Source organism: Schistocerca piceifrons, chromosome 3 (assembly GCF_021461385.2).
Source record: "Schistocerca piceifrons isolate TAMUIC-IGC-003096 chromosome 3, iqSchPice1.1, whole genome shotgun sequence".
Taxonomy (NCBI): Eukaryota; Metazoa; Arthropoda; class Insecta; order Orthoptera; family Acrididae; genus Schistocerca; species Schistocerca piceifrons.
Genome location: NC_060140.1, coordinates 701,446,450 through 701,474,171, shown reverse-complemented (window position 1 = coordinate 701,474,171; position 27,722 = coordinate 701,446,450). Strand labels below are relative to the sequence as shown.

At 38.5% G+C, this 27,722-nt stretch overlaps 1 protein-coding gene across 3 annotated transcripts in view; it reads right to left on the bottom strand.

The window, feature by feature from the left end:
- LOC124790003 overlaps positions 1 to 27,722 on the bottom strand; it is a 141,572-nt gene that overhangs the window by 51,937 nt on the left and 61,913 nt on the right. For 2 of the 3 annotated variants that reach the window (XM_047257544.1, XM_047257546.1), the window contains exon 4: positions 25,951 to 26,002. In XM_047257544.1, the coding sequence (XP_047113500.1) occupies positions 25,951 to 26,002 (52 nt within the window). Of the gene's footprint in view, positions 1 to 23,613; positions 23,865 to 25,950; positions 26,003 to 27,722 lie in introns of those variants that run through there. The other variant, XM_047257545.1, reaches the window with a different exon arrangement.

The window sequence follows — 27,722 nt, the reverse complement described above, 5'->3', positions numbered from 1 at the left end:
AACACGATCAACTATGACCAGCCTCCACGTGGCGGGACACGGACAACGGCGTGATCGGATGCGGGAACTGGTGTGGAGGTTCTAGCCACATCAGCGCCCATAGACCGATCGCAGCGGCCAAGTGGTCAATAAAGACCCACCTTAAGCAATCAAGTGGTGGGTCGTAAAATCAGGACGGCAAGTGACAAAAAAAAAAAAAAAAAAAAGAAAGAAAATCTGGAGGAGAATTATGGTCTGGGGGCTGTTTTCGTGGTGACCTCGTCATTGTAGAAGGCATACTGGATCAACATAAGTATGCATCTATCCTTGGAGACCGTTTCCACATCTACAAGCAGTTTGCTTTTCCTCGGCACAATGGCATCTACTATCAGGAGAAAGCCACGTGTCACAGAGCTCGCTGTGTACGTGCGTGGTTCGAAGATCTCCAGGATGCATTTACCGTACTCCCCTGGCCACCAAACTCGCCGCATTTAAACCCATTAGAGAATCTGTGGAGAAAACTCGATCGGGCTGTTCGCACCGTGGTTTCTCAACCGAGAAAGCACGGCACTGGAGACGGCATGTCTTCACATCCCTCTCGGTACCTCGCAGAACGCCAATGATTCCCTTCCCGTACGTCTCGCCCTGCAAAAGGCGGTAATTCAGGCTCTTGACAGGTGGTCACATTAATATGCTGTACAGTGTATTAATGTTTCTGTTGCATGAGGTGCAATTCAAGAGAGGAGAGGTACGAAGCTTGGAGTCAGGCATCTGCAGAACAACAGCGCTCCGAGAAGAGCGATGTGAGAACGTGGCTGAGCACGTCTTTTCCACCGCGACCTCAGCGTGGCCTCGCGTGCCCACACTGGAAACAGCCTGCTCCGGCCGCCCAGGAAGCTGATTGGATCTCCAGCGCACGACGCACTCCTTGACGGACACACGCATCACGAGTCGATACTCGTCTTGAGGAATCTGCTCACTTCACGGCAAAACACATCTGTATTCGCAATGAAGCTACACCGCCTTCTGACGCAATATGCCGCTTTTCTTATAGTTGTTACCGCCAACTTCTGTTTTGCTTACGAAATATTGGACCGGCTAAATGGATTAAAAGTTTCCTATTAGATAGAACTCGACGCGTCGTTCTTACAAGCACGATTTCGTTGGATGGAGACGTAATGTCCGGCGCCCTATGACGGAGTGCTATAGGGCAGTTACAGCTTGTAATATCTTACAGTGACATTTCGCACCGATTAGTTACAATGCGTATTTACATCATTCTTCAAGATCCATTAAGTCAATGAACTTTACTGTGAAACTGTGCAGATGAAAGACGTCACGAATGTTGCACTAGCTCAACGTTCTGTCACGCGCTGCGCTTCTCTTTGGACTATCGTAATGAACTGCTGACGTGTAATCTGAAATACTTTGATTCTAGATTTCGCGGTGAGGTTGGTTGGTTGGTTTGTTGGGGGAAGGAGACCAGACAGCGAGGTCATCGGTCTCATCAGATTAGGGAAGGATAGGGAAGGAAGTCGGCCGTGCCCTTTGAAAGGAACCATCCCGGCATTTGCCTGGAGCGAGTTAGGGAAATCACGGAAAACCTAAATCAGGATGGCCGGACGCGGGATTGAACCGTCGTCCCCCCGAATGCGAGTCCAGTGTCTAACCACTGCGCCACCTCGCTCGGTTCCGCGGAGAGTAGAAGTGTATTTGGAGATTGTGTTATTGTGTCATTTGCAGTATTGTTAGGAGTCACCATCTCAGATTTTTAGAATCACAATTGTTTATAGTGATACTGTAAGAGTAACACCAACGGAATTAAGATTTGTTCGATATCTGGAGCCATTTCGAAAATATGACTTGCTTCTCTTTGGATGATCACAATGAACTGCCAACGTGTAATCTGAAATTACTTTGGTTCGAGATCTCGCGGAGAACAGACGTGTATTTAGAGGTTGTTCTACCGTGAGATTTGCGGTATTGTTAAGAGCCGCCATCTCAAACTTTTTAGAATCAGAAAGTTTATTGTAATACCGTACTGCGAGACTACTATTAACGGAGTTAAGAAGATTTATGCAGAGTGTGGAACCATTTCCAGAATATTACTAGTTTCTACCGATAAGAAGGTAAGTTCTGTTATTTCTTTCAAGGTTCAGGGATTTCAATCTACGACGTGTTGCTAAGCTCTACCGACTTGCTGGACTTTGGTTTGATGCTATGAAACTACGCACGGTCCAGTTCCGTAACGGAATAATCTTATCCATCACGGAATTGTGTTTACCTCTTTTTCAAAATTATCCTTGCTCATATCTCACCCATTTCCAAACGAAAGATTTATTATTGTTCTTCTCCAATCTCCAAGTTAACTGTAGAGATCGCTTTATCTAAACGTTCAAGTTACAGGTTGACAACATAGCTGCGCAATTCGTTACATTCTTCTAAGAACAGATTTACAATGCCACTTAATGAGTGCACTATAGTATTCTACAGACTCGATCAAAAGAATTTCCAGAATTTGCAAAGCTTCAAAAGTTATTAATCATGAAATTCACTTTTACATCACTACAAAGTTAAATCTGATTTTCCTTGGAAGAGATTACCTGAACCTGCAGCTGAAGAAATTAACTTCAACACAACACAACATTTTTTGGTAGCTACTTTATGCTCTACATGTGGGAGTTGCGTTCAATAAGTAAGGTAACACAGTTCTTTTCCGCCAATTTCGGTTGAAAAATATGGAATTTGCTGTGGGACATCGTGGAACTTTGTGCTTCAGCCTCTATAGTCTCATAAAGTTCCGTTAAGTAGCGGCGCTGTCTGCAGGCTTCAAAATTTCGTCTGCAGAGGAGGTGCTTCCCAACAGAGTACTGTCATTGAAGATTAAAACTATGTGACGGACCGAGACCCGAACTCGTTACCTTTGCCTTTCGCGGTCAAGGGCTCTAGCAACTGAGCTACCCAAGCACGACTCACGCCCCGTCCTCACAGCTTTACTTCTGCCAGTACCTCGTCTCGTACCTTCCATACTTTGCAGAAGCTCTCCTGCGAACCTTGCAGAACTAGCACTCCTGAAAGACATGGCTTAGCCACAGCCTGGTGGATTTTTCTAGAATTAGATTTTCACCCTGCAGTGGAGTGTGCGCTGATATGAAACTTCCTGGAAGATTAACACTGTTTGCCGGACCGAGACTCGAACACAGTTTTAATCTGCCAGGAAGTTTCATATCAGCGCACACTCCGCTGCAGGGTGAAAATCTCATTCAGCTGTTATTGAGTTTCTTCTGGCGATAAACCAAAGCATCGCAGATACTCATAGGTGCTTGCGGAATGTCTACGGAGACCAGACAGTGAACAAAAACACGGTGAGGCGTTGGGCTAGACATCTGCCATAATCGCCACAAGGTCGCACAAACCTGTCCGATCTCCCGCGTGCCAGCTCGCCCCACACAGCTGTGACTCCAGCAATTTTGGTAGGTGCGGACACTCTCATTCGGGGTGATGGACGGATCACAGCCAAACACGTCGCTGCACAACTGGACGTCTGTGTTGGTAGTGCTGACACTCTCGGCCACCTGTTGAAGTACGAAAGGTGAGTGCACGCTGTGTTCCTCGGCGCCTAACTGAAGGCCATAAAGAGCAAAGAGAAACCATCTGTTTCGAGATGCTTGCGCGTTAGGAGGCCGATCTTGAAATTCTTTGTCGAACTTTGTCAAAGACGATGAAACATGGGTTCAACACGTCCAACCGGAAACCGAACGGCAATCCATGGAGTGGCATCACACGACTTTTTCTACAAAGGAAAAGTTCAAAGCCCCACCCTCAGATGGAAAAATCATGGCGAACGGTCGTCTGGGTCCCTCTAGAAGGTACTCTGTTTGATATCCTCTCTTGTAGTGCAACGATCAATCTGAAGCGTATTGTACTCAGAAATTGAAGAGCGATTTCAGCCTGTTCATCGCCACAAAGAGGCACACCAACTTCTCCCTCTCCATGACAACTTAAGGGCTCACCCAAGTCTGCCTACCGGAGAGGAGCTCAATAAACGTCATTGGCCTGTCGTTCCTCATCCACCCTACAGCCCGGAACTCGCACCTTCCGACTTCCATTCGTTTGGCTCACAGAAGGATTCACTCTACGGGAAGCAGTACGTGGATGAAAAGGATTTTGACGCAGCAAGACGTTGGCTCCGACGTCGACCAGCAGGGTGGTACCATGCGGGCATACAGGCCCTCCGGGTAAGGTGGCGTAAAGTCGGAGCACTGAACGGAGATTACGTTGAAAAATAGGGTTTTGCAGCCAAAAGAATGGGGAATAATACAGCTTATTGGAATCCTGAATAAAATCAACCTCCTTTCAGAAAATAGGTTGTTGCATTACTTATTGAATGCTCCAGCTACACAGGGCGTCCCAAGAGAACGGTCAAGATTCAGGGACATCAGAGGAACGATCGTTCGCAACTAAACGCCTAGTAAATATGCTCTCTAAAGTGCACATCTTAAGGGCTATGAGCCCTTTTTCACCTTCGCTACTGTGAAACACATCTCTCCTACTGTAACTAGTGCCCGTAGCTCTTAAGTTATGCACTTTAGAACCCATGTTTACTGAGCATTTCTTCTTGTTTTGCTCCACACTAATTCCTCCAAATATATAAAAAACAAAAAGCTTGCAGTAGAAGAGAATTGTTTCACAGTATCAAACATGAAGTCCTCGTCGCTCTTAAGGTATGCTTTTTAGAGCACATGTTTACTGGAGTATTTTTGCTTCGAATGATTGTTCGTGTCATATCCATGAATGGTGAACATTGCTCCTGGGATACCACGTGTATAGGAACTCATGGACAACGTCGGAAGCTGGATGATGACGTTGCTATCGTCTGTAGAGAAGTCGCAACGCCAGAAAATTGTATCGAGATTGCCTGACGAAATGTTAGTCACCTCTTTGTTATTTTTTCATTTTAAAAATAATAATGTCGTGTGACTAGGGCCTCCCATTGGATAGACCGTTCGCCTGGTGCAAGTCTTTCGATTTGACGCCACTTGTTTTTACTTAAAGCAACTGGTTGCTTTTGGGCGCTGTACATGGTGTAAAATTAGTACCATGCTGTCACGTGATTCTACACAGCTTGCGTAAGTTATGACAGCGATATCGTGCGCCATTCGGTTGTTGGAATCAGCGAAATAAGATGTGCCGAAGTGACAGAATGGCAGAATGAAGCTATCGTGTTTGCGCGTGCCAATGACTACACCGCGAATCAAGTTGCCAGATTTGTTGGCGTATCAACGTTGACTGCCTCGGCACAAGAACAGTTGTCGTAAAGAGCTCATAACCAACGGGTAACCGAGACGAATTTCGTATGTTGTCAACAAAATCGACAGGAATTGTAGCTGTCTGTGAATGCAAGTTCATTTCAAGCAATTTCCGAGGGAATAGTCCTAGGCGAACAGCATGCAATGGAAATGTGGGATCGGGTACGTTGCAAACGGTCGTTAATCACAGCAGCATGAAGAAGCCCGTTCTTAATGGGCTAAGCAACACATAAAACTAGATACCGGCTGACTGAAGGGTACTTTGCTTCCTTACAATTGACGTAATGCCTTGAACGTATCGACGGTCCTATGGAATGTTCGACGCATACCGTGTAAATAACGTAATTCAAGTGATCTTCTGATGTTTTGAGAGTATTTTTAGTACCATGTCTTGGGTTCATACAATCGAGTTGCCGCATATGTAAACCAGGATGCTTATTTCAGTACGCTTGTTTCAGTATTCTCGGTGAGGAAACGTTGCACTTACTTTTACATCTTCATGAAGCATGTGCTGTGGATCCTTCCGTCCTCCAGCCGTGTACATAGGGCCGCCTGCAAACACTGAGGTGACAAAGGTCATGGGATACATCCTTTTGGCCAGCAGAGTTCAGCAGCTCGACGTGGCGTGGACTTAACAAGTCGTTGAAGAAATACTGAGGGAAAGCGTTGCCGGTGCATGGTTTTGTGCACGATCTGACCTCTCGATTACGTCCCATACAAGTTCGATGGGACTCATGTCTTGTGATGTGGGCGGCCAAATCATTCGCTCGAATTGTCCAGAATGTTCTTCAAATCAATCTGGGAAATTTGTGGCCCGGAGACATGACATCCTTGTTTGGAAACACGAAATCCATGAATGGCTGCAAATGGTCTCCAAAAGTAGGCGAACGTAACCACCTTCAGTCAATATTGGGTTCAGTTGGACTACAGGACCCAGTCCATTTCATGTAAACACAGTCCACAGTATTATAGAGCCACCACCAGCTTGCACAGTGCCTTGTTGACAAATTGGGTCCATGGCTTTGCGAGGTCTGCACCACACTCGAGCCCTACCGCCAATTCTTAGCAACTAAAATCGTGACTCATCTAACCACGCCATGGTTTTACTGTTGTGTACGGTCTAACCGATATCGTCACGAGCCCAGGAGAGGCTCTGCAGGCGATGGCGTGCTGTTAGCAAAAGAATTCGCGTCGGCCTTCTGCTGCCATAGCCCAACGGCTAATAACGCCGCATTGTCCCACACTGATTGCTGCGATTATTTCACGCAGTGTTGCTTGTCTGTTAGCACTGACAACTCTACGCAAACAACGCTGCCCTTTGTTTTAAGTGAAGACGGTCGGCAACTGCGTTGACCGTGGTGAGAGGTAAAGACTGAAATTTGTTATTCTCGGCGTACTGTTGACACCGTGGATTTCGGAATATGGAGTACCCTAACGATTTCCGAAAGGGAACGTCCCTTGCGTCTAGGTCCAACTAGCATTCCCCGTTCAGAGTATGTTAAGTCCTGTGGTGCAGCCGTAATCAAGTCGGAAACCTTTTCATACAAATCACTTGGGTACAAAAGACAGCTCCGCCAATGCACTGGCATTTTATACCTCATGCACGTGATACTACCTCCATCTGTATGTGTGTATATTGTTACCTCAGTGTGTATCTCTGGTTGACGAACAATCAGGTACACTATCGCCCGCTAAGTCACCTGACCTTAATCCAGTAGAATATGTATGGGACTATTTAGAACAGCAGGTTAAATGTAGCAGTCAATATCCTCCCAGTTTTGTACCTCTATGGATCTAATCATCTATATGTGGCTTCGGACGGATATGGTATACCAGAAGAAACTTGTGGACTCTCCTCCTCGCCGACTTCAAAAGGTTCTACATGATATTACTGGGATGTCTTCTTGAGGTACTCCAGTGTGCTTCTAAAGCAACCTTTGCAGATGATCGATACTTTCCGCAAGTCTGTTAAATCATGTCAGCCCTCATCATAAAGAAGTGTACATAAATAAGTCACTGCAAACTACACAGTCCAGTCACATTAAAGTGACCACCTGACAAAAGCTTGATTAACCACTTTTAGCAGCACCGACCACTGCGGGAAGTGCAGGAAGAGAGTCAGGGATGTGGAGCCATGTCGACTCCAGTGCAGTGGCCAGCTTCGCTACATTTCTCGGTTGAGAAATGATGATACGAACAACCTGACCGAGGCTGTCCCACTGATTCTCGATTGGGTTTAAATGTGGGGAGTTTGGGGCCAGGGGAGTACGATGAACTCATCCTAACGCTGTTCGAACCACACACATACTCTGCGGGGTATGTGACACGTTGCACTGTCATGCTGGTAGATGCCACCGTGACGAGGAAAAAGGATAGTGCATACTGGAACCATTATGTCTTCCAGAATGACGATATCTCTCAGGAAATGCCACGAAAACATTCCCCAGACCATAACACTCTCTCTTCCAGCCTGGACCCTCCGAAGATTGTGATAGTATGCTTGCTTTCAGTCCGAAGAAGCATAAAACGTGATTCATATAAAAAAAACCACCTGTCGCTACTCATTGGACGTCCAGTTACGGAAATGGCGCGCCAGTTTCAGCCTTCGTCGTTGATGAACTGCAGACATCGTTGGTGCGTGAACCAGACGTCTCTTGGCAGACCCATACGCAGCAATGAATGATGGTCGAGGAGATACTGTTGGTAGCCCCCTGTTTAACCTGGGCACTCAGTTGAACGTCTGGTTGCCCGTACACATTTTCGCAGCTGTTGTTCATCTCCGTCATCAGTGGCCCGTGGTGCACCACAGCTGCTCGGCGGCGGTTTTGGATAGCGCCATTTTGTCATTTAACCGTGGTGACACGCGGACAATTTGCAGACTTAGCCATTTCGGAAATGCTTCTATCCCTGGCACGAAAGCCAGTGATAATGCCTTTCGGGCGTCAGATAAATCACTCCGTTTCCGCAATACGGTAACGACTATACCGTGTCCGCGTCTCCCCTACACGCTTTATATACCCTTAACTGCTAGTGTTGCCACCTGCTGTCTGTGAGCTGTTATTGCACGTTGACGTCGAACATAGGCAGTGGTCACATTAACGTGACTGGACCGTGTACTAATCACTTACTATAGCAAGATCCTCGGTGCAGTGGGTGGTGGGGGTAAAACAACAGACAAAAATCGGAAGACGGGGACTACTTTGGAACGATTTTTACTAGTTTCATGTCGCTATCAACCTTAGCTTAGTGCAGTTCAATGTATAGCGACACTGTTGTCACCAACGTCTGTTATCTGTTATGTGAGTTTTCACTCACCTAAGAGGCATCTTACAAAACCCTCATGAACTCATCCCTGGGTATTGTTCTTCGCTTCGGGGCCTTTACCAGGTAGTAATACGAGGGGCGTTCAATAACTAAAGCAACACATTTTTTCTCGGCCAATTTCGGTTAAAAGGTATGGAATTTGTTGTTGGACGTTGTGGAATATTCCCGCTTCAGCTCCTACAGTTCCATGAATTTCCGATAAGTTGCGGCGCTATAAGTTGCCTCCAAAATGGCGTGTGTAACGGAAGTGCATTCCAAGCAGAGAGCTGTCACTGAGTTTCTTTCGGTGAAAAACGACAGTGTCGTATATATTTATAGGCGCTTGTCTACGGAGACCAGACAGTGAACAAAAAAAAGGAGAGTCGTAGGACGAGGCATCTGCAATCGTCGCAACCAGGACCCTTAAACCTCTCCCATATCCCGCGTGCCGGCCGGCCGCAAGCAGCTGTGACCGGTGCAACTTCGGGACGTGCGGGCTCGTCGCCACAGAAATGCAAGACCTTCTCCTCCCCCACGACAACTCAAGTCTGGGTACCCGAACACAGCTCACAAAATTTCATTGGACTGTTCTTCTTCGCCGGCCGCGGTGGCCGACCGGCTAGGCGCTTCAGTCCGGAACCGCGCGACTGCTACGGTCGCAGATTCGAATCCTGCCTCGGACGTGGGTGTGAGTGATGTCCTTATGTTAGTTAGGTTTAAGTAGTTCTAAGTTCTAGGGGACCGATGACCTCAGCTGTTAAGTCCCATAGTGCTCAGAGCCATTTTTTTTGTTCTTCTTCATTCACCTTCCGACTTCCATCTCGTTGGTCAAATGAAGTATGCACTCTGTGGGAAGCAGTACATGGATGATGTGGAGGTTACTAATGCAGCAGGACATTAGTTCCGACGTCGACCAATAGAGTGGTTCCATGGCGGCATCAGACTCTCCCAGTAAGGTAGCGTAAGGCCGTCTCACTGAACGGAGATTATGTTGAAAATATAGGTCTTTGCACCCAAAAGAGTAGAAAACAATACGGTGTACTGCAATCCTGAGCAAAACTAATCCGCGTTCAGAAAAAAAAGTGTTGCATTACTGATTGGACGACCTTCGTAATAAAGGAGACAGATAATATGCTAAGAGGATTGGCATGTTTCGTCACTGGTTCGTGAGGTAAGCGTCAGAAAGTTATGTAGATGCTCAGTAAACTTGCCACGGCTGTCGCTACTGAGAGGTTTGCTCTCACAAGAGCAGTTAAGCGGCATATAATTTTCTCTGACACGCATCCACCGAAGTGGCCATGATGGGCAAAACAAAACAATACAAATTCTAGCTCGTACCGAGGCATACCGGCACCCTGTCTCCACACGCATCATTCGTGAGTGTTAAGAGAAAGAGGAAAGTGATAATGGTATCCGACTTCTTTTCAACGGAAAGTGACTTACAGAGTACAGACGATAATGTGCATACAGAAATTTCTTTTACTTGAAATGTAAAAGCTATCTTACAACTGAATAAAGTGAGAACTCTTACGGTAGTAACACTAAGAATGCCAAAAACTGTGTGTCGTTTTTAACACAAAAATGTTTGCTTCTACTAGTCACGACTTTATCCAGGAAACAACTGACTTTAATGCGAAGTCTTAAATACTCCACCGAATAAACAGAGACTTTTCAAGACAGATGTACAAAGAAAATCAGAACTGCTCGTACTGCAAGAAATCGGAATACGAATTATTAAGCTCAGACCTCGAAAGCAAATTAATAAATATCTTCAGCTGTTTCAATTTTGTGCTAAAAGTAGAAACAATTAAAACAACAACGTTAGAAAAAGTTGAGATGTACTGCATATGCTATATTGGTTATTCTAACATCATGTTTCAATGATTATTCTTTCACTGTTTTTTTCTTGTTACTTAGAACTAATAGAAAGAAAACGGTGAGCTATGGTCACACAGATTACCGCAGATACAATATGCGTGTATGTATCCTAATATCTATCTGACAAGTAACTGTGTAATAGTGGAATTATCAGTCCTATGCAATACTTCACACAGAGCACATATTTTTTAGAACTCGTAGGGAGTAACAACCGTTGGAAAGGGAATTACTTCCCGAAATGAATCATTCATGGGATAAACAAAATAGATAATAAACCAGTAAGCAGCGACCTTCTGTGTAAGTAAGATGTTAACACTAGGTGCACCACTTATAACTAACAACTATAACAACTGACTCACAACTAAACTAGGGTAAATCCTTACCTACAATTGAACACAAACTGTCGCAGGTGAAATCATGCATGCGTAGGCCTACACAGGCAGAAACACAGGCAACATAATGACAAATGGAGAATGAAATACTGTATGTACTCATCTATGGAAAATAAATCTCTGTGTTCATAGATGATTTCAGTAGATATAAAATGGAAGTACCATCTCACTTTACCCAAAATGACCAAAATCATGAAATACCTTTGAAACATAATTGTTTCAGTCTTTATCTGTGACCTACTACCCACATTTTAGATCTACTAACATAATTAACAGAAAAATAAGGAAAACTCGGGAAATGAAGGCAAATGTCACAGACGTTCTTACTTTTTAAGGTTTTTTCACCATTTTTGCCAGCGTTTTCATCATTGTTTCCAGTGTTTATCTTATATTCCCTTATTTTCCTTAGCCCATAAAAATTGTTTGTTTTCACTTAAAAAACCAAAATAATAAGTTTATACGGGAAACAGTAAAAGCCAGCTCCCTTTACCAAGATCATGAAATTCTTAAAACTTTCGAACTAGAACATCAACACTATACAGCATTATTTTTGCTAGGGCTTTAAATTCCTTTGTATCTTACCTTAACACTTCCACCTACAAAAAATGGAAATCCCAACCACTGATCAGGTTCAGAATCTGTCTTCCAAAATAATTTTAAGTTTATTATTGAGCACCATAAAATTTTTCCCACCATATCTAGTGTTCAAATATTCACATCCAGTAATATTAAATAAAACGTTTACTGCTAGCTCATTATTTTTTTAAATGAATTAGAACTTCTTTCGTGTTAAGCGTCTTAAGTAGCCACCATTTATGTAGAAAAATATTTAATAACTTAAAAAATAAATTTAGTTTGAAATAGCGAAACTCCAGTCCTGTAGTGGGAACAGAGGGGGCGTATCTTGATGTTGGTGCTCGCTTTTTCTTCTGATTCTGTTGTTGCTGTTGGATTGCGAATGACTGCCATCTACATCCATCCACCTCCTTGCTGCATCTTGGCATCTGCACACCCATTGTAGATTGAACAGATGCCACAGACGACTGTCCACGTCATCTTCTTTATGAGCTGCAGCGATGAATGTTGATATCAAATAGAGCACAACTGGTTGGTCAGACCAGTACTAAAGCATATGGCTGGGGCCGCTCAGAGAAAAGAACTAACTCAGTTAACAAGTATATATGTTAGACAAAGTTCATTGGAAATGGAAGTAAATCAGTTAAATACTGTAACTTGAAAGTTGAAATAATTAAAATCGGCTAACAAACATCTAAAAATGTTTAAAAAAGGTAACAACAGCTGAAACAGTCCTGGACTATGTCTTTTGTCACTTCATAGGTTTCGAAAAAATTATTTTTGAAAAAAATTATTATGAATCATTTTAACCTTTAAGAAACAATAATACACTGTTTAAACAGCATAACTTCAAAGTTTAAGTCACTAAATTTGGTTAATGAAACTTGTAAAATATGTTAAAAAAGCATCATATTAAGTTCGTTACAAGCAGACTCATCTGTGAATGCTTTCAACAACTGCATCCTCATGTTTGACTGCAACAGTGATACTGTGGAATCGAGACAGAGGTAAGGCATGGCATAAATAACTAATGAAGCTTGACATTGTCTGACAGGTGAGGCAGTCTTAATGTGGTTTATTAAATATAAATATTTTAGAGTAAATAACATTTAAACCTAGACTGAAATTTTGCTATTAGAATTAAAATACTATAATTAGTTTTGGTTGCTAACAATGAACATCTCAAAATCTTTCAGAATGGGAAAAAGCAGTGAATATGCATTGGTATGCGCCATTAGATGAAGTCATACAATGACAAGCATTCATAAATACCAAGATGATGGCAGTAAGTAGTTTAAAAAGATCACTGTGCGCTAGTAAAAAGGTCACTATAAATCAGGTTGTAGACAATAATCTCACAGAATGACAGTAATGAAGGAAAATGGCCAGTTGCTATAATAACGCAAATAATAAGCCTTTGACACTACTTTTATTCATGCAACTGCCATTTCCCTTTATTACCATCATCCTGCGAGGTTATGGTCTACAACATGACTTGTTCACAGTAATGTTTTGAAACTATGTACTGTCATTGTCTCGAAATTTACGAGTGTATGTAATTGCAAGGCTGCAGCTAATTATACTTTCCAGTGTGTATTCACTACTATTTTGCATTTTGAATAGTCTGAAAATGGTTGCAGATAGCTGCTTAAACTAGTTAGTTTACTTTGGTTGTAATAGGAAAATATTGGTCTAGGTGTTATAAGTTTTTTGTTAAGAAATATTTTTAGTAAAATACAATTAATTAACTCCATAAGGAATAATCTAATATGTTAAAATAGTTGAAAGTTAATAGCTAAGAGTTAATAAAATATTGTAACAGTAACAACCATACTGTTATTTCTTTTGAATTATAAATTGTATTGTGTAATATGTGTGATGTTGTCTATTGCTGTAATGGCCAAATGACAACAAAACTCATTATTCTTATTATTACATCGATTTTAAGACTACTAGATTTAAAACATCCTATTCATTCTTATGATGCAGTTACTACACAACATGTACAGGATGAATCAAATGATTTGCTACAAAAACTGAATGTACAAATATTCTAACATCTCTGAGTAGCTACTTTACTAAAAAGGAGACAGAAAAAGCTTTTAAAGATTATTTCTCAAATGGTGATGTAACACCACCATACATAAGCCCATAAACTTATCTTCAAAAGAGAGTGTGTGACATAGAGGAACTGAAATTTCATTTTGCTGTTTTTAATGAAATATTAAAAGACGCATATGAGTATGATGTAAAAGTCAAGTGAATTTTTATATTTGGAGCCAAAGTAAATGGTTACATGTCACGTACAGATTTCAAGATAGAGATAAGGAGATATAATGTTGAGGCACTACAAGTTTTGTATCCCACTCACCAGAATAGTCCATCACTTGAAATGAAAAGGAAAGATAAACTGCTTATGTCTCTATATCAATTAGTTACAACTATACCTGTTTCAGGCAAGTTGCTCATGATTGGTGAACTGATGTCAGAATCAGATGAAAATGTTATATTAGAATTATAACTAAATTTTAATCCTATGTAAATGGATAACCATGTTTGATGTTTGAAGTGTAGAAAATTTACTGAAACATGTCATCCTCAATGAGTAATAAACAAAAGTGCAAGATAGAGGATTGCTGTTTACAGAACATATAAAACTAAAAACAGTAAATTATTTGAAAATGTGTAAATGAAAAATTTATAAATATTCATGAAGAAATTATTAATGATTTATGTAAACCAATGAGAAAAAATTTTAAAACTAGTAACGTGTATTACCTGTTACACATCATTTTTGGCAAGCAGATCTAGTAGAAACAGATAGTGAAAATCTGAATGAAATTTCAAAAATAAATAAAGGACTTAATGATGTGTTTTTAAAATTTGCTTGGCCTAATCCAGTTAAAGATAAAACTGATAAAAATGTTTCAGGAGAGCCTGAAAAAATTTTGTTTGAGGGAGCTCCAAGAAATCTACAAACAGAGAACTGTAAGGAATTCTATATTAAAGAATTTCAAGAAATGATGAAGACACACTACAATAATGATTACTCAGTTTTTACAGAACTGAAACCATCTGTTGTTGAAATATTAAACAGAACATCGAAGGAAGGGATGAGGAAAGATGTGTTCTTCAAGGAAACTGGAATGGAAAGATTTTGTTTCAAAACTAGCTGATGAGTGCAACACAAAACATTCAACAATAAAAATGGAGCCAAAAGATGTAATTGAAGAAAATGAGGTTGACTTACTGTAAACTGTTTATGTGGCAGACAATGAAGATACTAAACCCAAGTATAAAGTGGGTCACAAAGTTAGAATTATTAAACATAAGGGAATACTTGAAAAGGATACACAACCAATCAGTCAGGACACATTTTGAAATTGAAAGTGTTGACCTTTCTTACCCAGTTATGTACAAGTTAAGAGCTTTCGATGGCAAGGACATGAAAGGAAATTTGTGTAAGCATAGCCTAAAGGAAACTAATTATCTTGATGTATAGGTTGTTGAGAAAGTTTTAAGAAACAAAGGCGATCAAGTATATGTTAAATGGTTAGGTTTCAATAAATTACACAATAGCTGCATAAATAAAGAGAAAACACAATGTTGACTGTTTTAGCTTTCACACTTTATTCTATAAGAGATTTCTTACACCTTGTTAAAGTTGTTGCTCTGTGTACCAATTACATAACATAAAATAAGTTCTGGAAAAATTAACATTGTGATGCAATTGCACTTTCAATCAATTGTATATACAGTTTGTACTTGGACTACATTCCATTTCTGTTATTGGTCACAATTTGGGTGCCTGTGATAACTGAAGCAGTCTTCCTCCAAGTTCATATAACTGTGCTTCAAGCTTTCTTACTTGGTACCCAATTACATAGTAAACACACTCAAATTCATTATCAAATGATTGTAAAATAACAAACAAATTCCTCATATCGATATTTCCAGTTGGTGTACAGCATTTGGATACACTTATACTGTTATTTCATCTATTACACTGTTCTACAAAGTCATTTTTTAAGATTACAAGTACTTCTCTTTTTCTCTTTAGTTCAGACAAAGTAATTTTTTTGTTTCTAAATCTTCAACCTTTCATCCTAAATTTTAAGTTTTTTAGTAATTTATATTCCCCATATTTCCTAATAGATGGTGAAACTCCTTTTGTTACCCATTTTCTAAACTTTTCAACAAGAGGCATATTTGATTTAAATATCAGATTCACTGATAAATATTAAATGAAGTTACACTGTTTTTGTCATCAATTATCACAACCCTTTTATATTTCTTTGAACAAGCTTTTGCTGTTTTGTATATATAGAATTTGCTTCATTTACATGTATAATTTTTATTATATAAATGAACAGATTCAAATGGAAAAATTTTCCCTTAATTTTTTCTATACTTATGTATTCCTGATGAGACTTTGTATCATCTATTCATCTGAATTTTGATGAAATAGGCATTGTATCTGGTGTCATAAAAACGGAATAAAAATTTTTCTATTCGAAATACATAAGAAATGTATTTGGATTTATATACCTGATAATATTCTCTGCTTTGTTCCATATCCACTTCATTATTTTCTTTATAGCTCCTTGACTCTATGAGGTAAATTAATTTTTTCTAATCATAGCATGTTTATCAGGATAGTCTTCATAGATTTCACAAATAACTGGAGCTAGGGTATCTCTAGATAAGTCATCTAATGCAATAGCTTTTGAATTTAGTTCTTCCTCAATTAAAATTTGTCCAAATTCTATAAGAAACTCAGTCAAAATTTCATCACAAACATTTCTCTCTTGTTATTTATTTCATCAACAAAATTTTTACTTTGTGCAAGTACTTTCTCAACAAAATAATGTAACTAGCGAAGGGGATATTGTACATTTCTTTACTTTTATCTACTCTGTGTACACCTAGATAAGTATTAAGCATGTGTTTTACTAATTTATATTCTTTACATTTATAGGTTCTAATATAAAATAGTTCATTTTTATTAGGTTTCTGACTATTGTATGTTGACATTTACATAGCACATCACCAACTTTGAAATACCTTTTCTTGGTATATGTAAATAATTTGTTCTTTCTTCCTGCTTACTACATCAAAACTATATTTTTAACTTTTAAACACTCATTCTCTCTTTCATCTAATTTTTTAGCTTGTTGTTCAATATTTTCTTGAGACATACTTTTTTCGACAATTGCAGTATACTTCAGATACTCAATATTTTTTCTAAAGTCTAATAATATATTTTCACTTCTTTGCTCTGTTATGTACTGAATATCGTAACTGGCTCCTTACAATCATCAACTGTTAGTAAAATTCTTTTCTTTTGAAAAAGGTGTTTTGAACAATGTCTTAAAATTTTCATTTCATTTTTAATGTATTCATATTCTAAAGAAAGTGGTTACCATGTTTCTTATTTGTTTTATGAAATTCAGCATAACGTCTTCTATGTTTTGACACAATCTAGAGTGCAAAACAGCTGGCACATCACAAAAACATAAAATGACAGAATATCGTTCATGATCAATACATTTCTCTGTTTGGAGGGAGTAAACAAACAATTTGAGCCAAGTGAATAAATTTAGTGGATAATTTCTATGGTTAATCAATTCAAATGTACTCATTAAAGGTGCTTCCAATATTTTTAAACTACAAGTTACACTGGATGTACTTGGAACCGGCTTATTTCTTGAATGCAAATTTTATATACAATTTTCATTTTGTCTAACATTTTCAGACAATGGCTTCACAGTGTCTGTAGCTTGTTTTTCTTTTTCTTATTCAAAAGAAAATCTTATAAATGGAAAATTTAGAATCTCTAAAATTAAAGGATATTCTAAACTAAGAAAAGAAGAAATTATTTTCCTTATTAGTAACAGCAGTAACAGTATTGAATATCTGAAGAACAGTATTGTAGAAGAAGTAAAATCTCAACCAAAAGAACTAGATACTAATGGATATTCTAAAATAGGAAAGAAATAACTTACTGATTTTATGAATAATGACAACAATAATGATGAGCTAACGAATTATGCTGTAAATGACTAAAAGCTAAATGAAAAGAAGTAAAAATTGAAAACAACAATTCTGTGATTTAGTTTATATAATACACGAAATAAACTGGAAGAGTATATCATGTGCACAAAAACACGAAGTTCACCGAGAGAGCGTTTCAAAATATCAAAATTTATCACAATCTTTCATACAAAAAACAATATAATGTATGAAATAATGTATGAAATATATGATCAACCATGACCAAGATAACTAGATGAGAAAGATATTCTGTTAGGTCATATGTATTATCCCACTATGAATAAAGATCCAGTAGAAATAAACATAGATGATGATTAGGTGTGATCCTGGAGACTGATGATAACATGCCAAATTACCAAAAACATGTATTTGAAGTATTAGTGCATGAGATTGGTCATGTGTTAGGTCTAGAACACACAGATGTGTATGGATCAATAATGCTTCTTTATAACAATGGTTTAAATTTACAATTGTATCAGTATGATGATGATGCTATTCAGAGATTGCATTGTTCAGTGTCTGTACCGCCAACACAGCTGTCTATGATAAAAACTACTTCCTTTGTTTCTTCTACACCAAATGAACCATTTGAGTCAATATGGGAAAGTAAACAGTTCAATCACTTATTATTTGTATATGGAATTTTATATAATTTTTCTAAGAAGTGGGATGGATAGTCGCAGACACAAACTAAAACAACAGCTACTTAATAACTGGTAAAATTCTTTTCACAAGATTTATGTAGAATGAAGGGAGTGAATGAATGACCTAGTTGTGTCGATATTTTATTTGTCGGCAACATGATATATGTGGCATGTTTACACACATTACAATAAATTACAGGATAATCAGAGCCGCTGTCTAGAATGGGATTACGTTATGGTTTTAAATTAAATAGTGTAGTTGACAAATGTTCAGGAATAACATTTTCCTCCATTAATGAATTGTGTCATAGAAAGTTGGAGGAATGCAAGTTTAAAAGAGATGTAAGTGGACTTATAAACAGACTATTTACGGGTTTGCCTACAGGAATAAGTTCAGTGTTCAGTTGCATTAATGGTTTTTTTGTATTTTTTCAGGGAAGGTACTTCATATGAATTCACAAAATAGGTAATTAGAGTTGGTACAACCTATTTATCGCTATTTTGCATAAAGTTTAATAACCATCAGCATTAATTCCAGAGATAATAAATATATTACAAAATGCAATTCAAAAACTAGAACTACATAAATTTTGCTTACTCTTTATCAATTTTTTTCCTTATGTAAATGGAGGAAATTACGACTATGAAGAGTAGAACCTGTCAATTCGAGAAATCAACTAAATAAATTAAACAGAATAATTGTTTTACAACTAGCAATTAACTGATATGTATACTGAGAGGTTCATCATACACTGACGTGCCAGAAAATATACAAATAGTTATGCTTTGAGTCAATATTTGCCTTATGTTGGGCTTGGATGGGATAATCCAACTTCGTTCAGTACTAAAGAGACGAGTGAAATTTTGTACACTGCTTTAGTTGGGTATACACAGTGACAGAAAAAAAAATTGCAGCACCAAGAGCGAGTTGTGTGACATAAACAGAAGCTCACACGTCTGTTTCTACCTGTGAAAGATGATATCTACTCAAATTTTTCACCACTCCCATATGAGTGGTGCTCATAGCACCGCTATGAGGATGCAAATAAGGTTTGCTCTAAATAATCACTGTAGTCAATAATGCCTTTAAGACGACGAACATGCCATTGTAACTGTGTTTGAACCAGTTGATGTAATAGGGTTGTGAGAAGCTGGATGCTCCTTCTGCAATACTAGAGGAAGACTTGGTAGGAATGCAGCTACTGTGAATGATAGCTAGAAGCAATGGTAAAGAGGATATACAGTCCAAAGATGACTATGCTCCTGGTGACTACAGTGCACTACCGAGAGGGAATACAGTTGTGTTTGACATATGGCTCTGGCCCACTGTACTGCATCTTCACTACAGTGATACAACGAACTGTTACAAAGCACTTACTTCAAGGACAGCTACTAACCAGATGCATTGTAGCATGCACTCCACTGACCGCAAACCACGGCCATTTGTGACTTCAGTGGTGTCAGCGTTTTCTGATGAAAGCTGGTTCTGCGTTGGTGCCAATGTAGCTGTGTGTTGGTTAGAAGGATGCCAGTTAAAGGCCTACAACCAGTGTACTTGTATGCTAGGCTAACTGGACTTACACTTGGAGTTGTGGTATGGGGTGTGATTTCGTGTGACAGCAGGAGAACTCTCATGGTTATCCCATGCACCCTGACTGAAAAATTGGTGATTCGACCTGTGATGCTGCCATTCATGAACAGCATTACAGCAGGTGTTTTCCAAGAGGATAACACTCGCCTACATACCACCATTGTATTGCAACATGCTCCACAGAGTGTCGACATATTGCCTTGGCCTCCTCGATCATCAAATCTGTCTCCAATCAAACTTTTATGAGACATCATTGGATGAAACTGGAGCAGCATCCACAACCCGCATTATCATTAGCGTATTGATCGATCATGTGCAACAGTCATGGATCTCCATCACATAAACTGACAACCAGCAGCTGTACAACACAATGATTACTCGTTTGCATGCTTGCATTCAAGATTCTGACGGAAACAATGGTTATTAAGGTACCAGCATTTCATATTTGCAATGGCTTTTCTTGCACTTACATTAATTTGTGCCTTTTCAAAGTTAATCATTTAAATATGTTACCTAGACAAATGTATTCCCGACATTTCATCACTTTATATTAATTACGTTTGCGTTGTGATTCCTTATCTGTCAATGTGTTTAAAGCTGAATTAGAATAAACAAGAGAACTGCTTGACTTGCATAAAGTTTACCACTTGCTCCTGGAAATAAAACTGTGCCTGGGACTAAAGAAAGCAGGTTGTTGACTACTTTGATTAACAAACACAACTATGAAGTTTACTATAGAAATCTTAAACAATACCTGTCTCTCGGTATTAAGACAACAAAATTACACAACTTTAAAATTTAATAAATCTGACTGGTTGTAAAAATTTATAGTCTTGAACAAACAAATGGGGGCTAAGGCAAAGAATGACTTTGGGAAAGATTGTTTTTGCAAGTTCATGAACATCTCGTAGTTTGGAAAAACAATTGAAAACGTAAGAAACAGAGTGAACATAAAATTGGTAATATATGCAAACAAGCATGAAGAACTTACAGCAAAGCCAATTTCTAAACAAAGAAAGATATTTAATGAAAACCTAATGTATAGGACAAAAGTTCTGTCCAACAGACCAATTAATATTGGTATGGGCATACTTGATATGTCTGAAGAACTGATGTATGGTTTCTACAATAGAGTGATGGAACAAAAATAATGGAGAAAATACTGAAATTTTGAGAGGGAACAGCTTGTCCCAACTCACTATAATTAGCTTGTTCCATCATATGATACTGAATACTACAGATGTTTGAGATAAGTTTATCATTTTTCCAAATTTAAGAAATGTTATATGTCGAGTGAAGAAATGGACTACCTGTTTATTTATTTCAGAATTACATAAATGCAGTTCCTTTCATTAATCCCTCTATGTTGCCTTGGGTTAATTAACTTTGAGTTTGTGCTAAGAGTTCATCTGCTGGTAGACTCTGTAGGTTAGTTAGTGCCAACATAAATTTGAGGTAAAGGCAGTAACAATGCACCTGTTTGCCAGAGGTAGTTCAGAGTTGGTAACAGGTTCCCCTCCTCTCCAAGGTGGAGGAGAACGACCAGTGAGGGCCACCATGACAGGGTCACTCAGGGGCAAGCTTTGGAACTGAATAGACGGAATCGAGGGTGATCTCCACCTTTGGCACCATATTCGTTGTGGGATGAGGTATAATTTATTATATTGTTATTAATCTGCTCTTTTTCAGGGTGGAAGTGGTTAGCATGTCGTTATGACCATTAATATTTTGAGAAATTTTGCCTGTAAAATTAAAATTTTCCGTTAGGGTTTCTTTTCCAGAAGTGAGCATGGGGGAGGGGGTCACGTTATCCATTTGTAGTAACGCAATCAGTTAGTGCCTTCAGCACATGAGAGCAACAAAAGTACCAAGCAAGGTGGCGCACTGGTTACACACTGGATTCACATTCGGGAGGACGATGGTTCAATCCCGCGTCTGGCCATCCTGATTTAGGTTTTCTGTGATTTCCCTAAATCACTCCAGGCAAATGCCGGGATGGTTCCTCTGAAAGGGCACGGCAGACCTCCTTCCACATCCTTCCCTAATCTGATGAGACCTATGACCATGCTGTCTGGTCTCCTTCCCCAAACAACCAACCAACCAACAAAAGTATCAAAAATCATGTAATTCCACTTTTAGCAGTAGCGTTTTGCAATTGTAAATTTCTCTCTGGTCTTGCTAATGTGACATGGGGCCTCACGACACCTAGTCAGCTAAACACATGGTCGTAATTGCTGATGAAAGATTTAGACGATGATTACGTGTGAAACCTGCTAGCATATGCATGTGTTTTGTGTGAGTTACTTAAGTCTCTAAGTGTATGACGTAATTTATTGGCAAATTCATAAATTTAGTCCTCGGATCTTTTGATTCATGATTACCCCCATTTTCAAGCAGCAATCTGGATGAGGCTCCACGTCCTAACTAACTTGTAAATAATATGTTTGTGTGTGAATATGTGTATATATTAAAAACAGGAATGAACCTTGAGGTGTGTAAAAAAAAAAAAAAACAGCCCGTTGGTGTCGATCACCCACGTGGTGTCTAGTTGCACTGCCAGCAACATACCAGTTTGTTCTTGAAAGTAGTTAAGGTGAGAATGCTTACATGCGATGTAAAATGGTTAATTTGCATGTGCCAAATTTCATAGGACGTTTTATTTCTAAAGAAATTGGTTTTTTGTGTACATGAGAGATGTTTGCAGCTGCTTTGTTTCCCCCAGTTTCCCACCAAGAATCTGTGGTATAATTCTGACTGAGGGAACGATGCTGAGAAGTAATGGAGAGAGTGGCCATTGTCGAACCGAAATACAGTTCATTAATTCATAACGATTCTGTCCAAGTAACAACACATGGAGCCATGTATACCCCTCCCCTTTCCCATTGCACAATATTATAAACGAGATCGGATTTATGATAGTATAAGCATTTCCAGTACGAGATAGTGTTGAATAGGTTTCTGATAATATGGGCACCTTCAGTGCTAGATGAGATAGAATTTATTCATATTTGCTTTGTTAATTGCAATTATAACATTTGTAAAGTTTCTGGGTAAATAATAAAAATGTCATATGAATTTAATTTCATGGGTTCAGTGACTCATCATAACACCCACATCCTGTGTAGAGGACAATGTTACTAAAAGTGAAGTCATGATAATCTGGTGGGAATGAAAATTAACAAAGATAGAGAATGTATATCATGTTAGAGCATGGTAATTAGTTACTTGCACACTTGATTGCTTGAGTGACCCCTCGCACTATCTATTACAAAATCTTTATATGATAATCACCTAATCAATGAAATACTAACTTCAGGCCAGTGCGCTTTCAATGAATCCTTACAAACATTGAACAAAGCAAGTAAACAGCATGTACATGAGATGTCTTGGCACGCACACAACTGGCATGCTCTAACATGGATTGGGAGGGAAAAAAGGTAACAATAGGGAAGGTAACTGTTCCCTTTGATATCTAGATATGGAGAGCTACATTTACCATATGGAAACTGGAGGTTTCTGTGAAGACATGAAATCAATGATTGATCACTTTGATACAAGTGACTACCAACAGAAAATATATATAACTTTCCACAAACAATCAAGAAAGTTCTAGGTAAGATGATGGATGAGTGCAGTAGAAAGACAATGGAAGAATTTTGTGGTTTAAGAGCAAAATTGTATGTCTATAAGGATGGTGACCATGTGGAGAAAGATCAGGAGTAAATAAATGTATTGCAAGAACAAAAAGCTTAGTAGATTAAAAAGGTTGTTTGTTTAATAACACTGACCAATACAGAACTGTGAATTTAATACAAAGTGTTAAGAGATAAAACGTATTCAGTTGAGGTTAATAAAAAAGAGTGAAGTCAACTTGATAATAAAACGTGTTTTTGTAAAATAAAATAGATACATCACTGTATATACATTCTCTGGCCAAAATGTCTCTAATCAAATAAATTATAGATTTAAATTTTGTCATTATTGTGATCTTCTTCATCATCAGCATATTCCTCATCACCATCATAATCTTCATAATCACTATATTCTCCATCATCATTATATTCTTCATATTCGCTATATTCATCATCACCATAATCTTGAACTTCCTCATCAGAAGTTGGAAACTTTTCTTCTTCATCTTTAAAAAGTGTAGAATATATTTCATAATTATATTGTACCTTTTTGCTAACGCTTCAACCACATAAATATTTATAGATCTTTTTTGTTGTTTTTGGAGACTGTTTATAACATAAAATCTAACACTTAAGTTTTTTAAGAGCGTGGTATGTGATACTTTGAATAAATTTACTGTTTAATTTTTGAATATAAATACTTTTTGAATACTTTTTGAATATAAATGCATGTACTACTGAAGAACTACAACAACACAAGCATTTCTAATCCGTTAAAAAAATAAATAACCTAGAAGTAAAACGTTGAATATAATATTACTGGATGTGGATACTTGAACACTAGATATGGAGAGAAACTTTGTATGGAGCTCAATAATAAATTTAAAATCATTTTGTCACACAGATATTTGAAACTGACAAGTAGTTAATGTGGAAGCTGAGACTCAAAGGAACGGAAAAACTTCATTAAAGTAATGCTAATGAATTCCAAGACCCCGAGTTTATAGTTTGAAAAATTTAGGAAATTTTTTTGACTTTCTTGATTTTGATAAAATGAGATAGCTTTTTTCATTTCCTGTAAAAATTTGAAATGTTGGCTTTTTAAGCAAAAAATTTTAAGTGATACTGAAATATAGGGAAATACAGGTAAAATACTAGAAAATGTAAGAGCAAATGGTATTATTTCCCTTCATTTTCCTAGATTTTCCTTATTTTCTACTAATTATGTTAGCAGATCTAAACTGGAGGGTAACAAAAAATGATTAATATCATGATATTTCGAAGAAATTTTGGTTTCGAAGGGATTTTGGTCATTATTGGTAAGATAGCTCGTACCCCATTTTAGATCTACTGATGTAGATACCTAGTCAGTGCAAAGTGCAGAGTTGAATTCTTGGCCAACATTATATTAAAAAACTGTGTACCTACGCCATACATAGATGTTTCTAGATCTCTGAAACTATATTATGTATATGTATGACATACGACTCCAGAATTCCGAATCAGAAAAGGGACTTCAAAACTTTGCGGATGTATCAGCCATGTATTTTTGTGTTAGGTTATAATGATTGTCTTGTGCACCAGGTTTGCACATTACATATGAGTTTGTGTCTCATATTAGATTTTTTCAAATGTAAAACCAGTGATGTACTAAGTGATGAACTAAGTGAATGTATGAGTTTGAAAGTGATGTATAGTGAGGTGTCATTACAGTAGTTGTCTAAATGCTCCACAATTCACGTTTTACGTGATTTACCTACTCATAGCTAAGTTTGTCAGTCTTTCTCTCCATGTCCATCATTGGCTTAAAATATCTGTGGCTTCCTGTGAAATGATAACTAAATTCTGCTAAAAAATAATGAAAGTTAAGAAACTGTTCATGTAGGGACTAGTTTGTACTTTCAAATTTAGGAAATTAGTTTGTATGAAACTTTTTTGCAACATATCATGTTTGATAGCATTTGTCATCAGACAGGGTGTGTTAAGTGAATTAACACAGACACTGATGTTCTGGGATAATCTTTCAGAGGAGTCTTTGCATTACTTACTGAAGGCTAATACTGAAAAGTTTTGTTTTATATTACAGATACCATCAAAAGAAGACACAGAAATCAAAATCATTAGGTACATAGAAAACTCTACCCAGTACTATGCTGGGTGTAATGAATAATGAATTTAAAACATTGATATAGGTAAAGAAATGGTATCGTCTACATTTAATTGTTGCTTTAACGACAGAGGAGACATGTTGCAGTTAACGTGGAAATGATTGTGCAGGAAACACAACCATTCAAAATCAAGACACTCAATTCCCATGTTCAAATGTGTGTGGATTCCTAAGGGACCAAACTGCTGAGGTCATCGGTCCCTAGACTTACACACCACTTAAACTAACTTATACTAAGAACAACACAGACCCATGCCAAGGGAGGACTCGAACCTCCGGTGGGAGAGGCCGCCCAATCTGTGACATGGCGCCTCTAACCTATTGGCCACTCTGTGGAGATCAGTTACCATGCTGAGGGGACACAAGAAAAAAAAAATGTATTCACCACTAGCCATGACCACACAATCTAGATGTTAGCTACTTACCCTGTCTGTTGTTCAGCCCCTGGTTCACAGAACGTAGCACCGTCTTTGGGATCTGGAAAGAAACAATGTGAATCAATGCACTGATGGTGAAAGGCGAATGGATCAAACGAGAAAACCCCAACTGGCTTGGAAGAAAGAAAGAAATTTTTGGTAAACAGATATTAATACTATATGTTACGAAACACACACCCACACCAAATGTGTGCATAATAATCTTGAACATATATTAAATGACAACACCTGTCTCATTCCTTTCTCATGTACTGCTTTCCATTCTTGTCCTTTGTGTCTTATGAGGGACCTGCATGCTGAAAAGTAATACCTCCTAATTTTTTATATGAAAACCATTAGAGCTTTTTAAATAAAATAAACTTTATTAACGTTTTACTTCTTTATTCTTCATGTCTGCATATTTATTTTTCTGCGTGGTCATCCTGGCGACGGACACACATATTTTCCCAACAAGATACCAGTTTGTTCGTAATGTCACTGTAGAATATTTGATTTTGTTGGCGGAGCCACAACCTCATCTCTGCTTCCACTGATTCATCACTATCAAAGTGATGTCCTCCTAGGTGTTCTTTAAATTTTGAAACCAGATGAAAATGTCATTGAGCCAAGTCGGGACTGTATGGAGGATGATCAATGATGGTGAACCCAACGTGTCGAGTCGTGGGAGATATCACGGCACTCATGCATGTTCTAGCATTGTCTTGGTGATGGACGGGATGCTCCATGTATGGACGAAGTCTTAGAATTCGTCGTTCCAGTTTTCTGAAGGTCTCTTAGTACCTCGCAGAATTTATGGTGGTGTCTTTGAGCATGAAATCTAATTGCACCGCACCTTGAACATCCCAGAACATTGTGAGTGTATCTTTGCCTATTGATGATATGGTCTTGAAGTTATTTGGCGTCCATGATCCTTTGTGGCAGGACTCCACTGTTTTCGTGGTATAAATGGTGGACCCAACTTTCTTCAGCTGCCTCAATGATGTTAATGAACCCACGCTCAAAAAGCAAAGTAAATTGTTGACAGATGTCCAGTCCCCTCTGTTTCATGTAAGAAGTGAACATTCGAGGCATCTACCACACACATGTCACACTGTTTCTCAAGCACTGACACAATTACATTACACATCGCTGTGTTACACGCTACACTTGAGTCCTCTAGTGGCAGAATCTTGCAACTTGCGTCAGCGAAGAGGGAAAATCGACCAAGTAACATGCACGACATAACTGGTGTTGAGAACAGAATAAATATATTGGTCGAATCACTTTTCAGCAGGTCATGGTACAATTAAATTGGTGAATTGGAAAAGAAGTCATGTGCCAAAAAATAAAAATTTTTAAGACATAAAAAACTGTTTTACTACACATAGTGTTTAAGCATGGTGTTGTCGAGTTACCATATACCAGTTGACCCCAAGGTGAAACACTATACAGTATACTTTACCTGTCGACTGTGGTCAGTAAACGAGTTTCAATGTGTTTTTCGAACCTGATGATGTTGATGAAGCAACTAGTGTCTTGTTTATAGTGGGAGGATTGTGTTATGCAAGTTTATATTACTCATATTTATTATAGCAGTAAGGGAATGTATTATGAACATACAGGTTCATCTATAATATACCTAAAATACAACCAGAAGCAAAATACTTCGAAGCAAACAGTGGTGGGATGCTTTGTGTTTATCTTGTCCATCCTGTGCTGTCCAACTGCAGATACTGTTATAAATTGGTTTCCGTTCAGCAGATACATGGTGTTGAATTTTC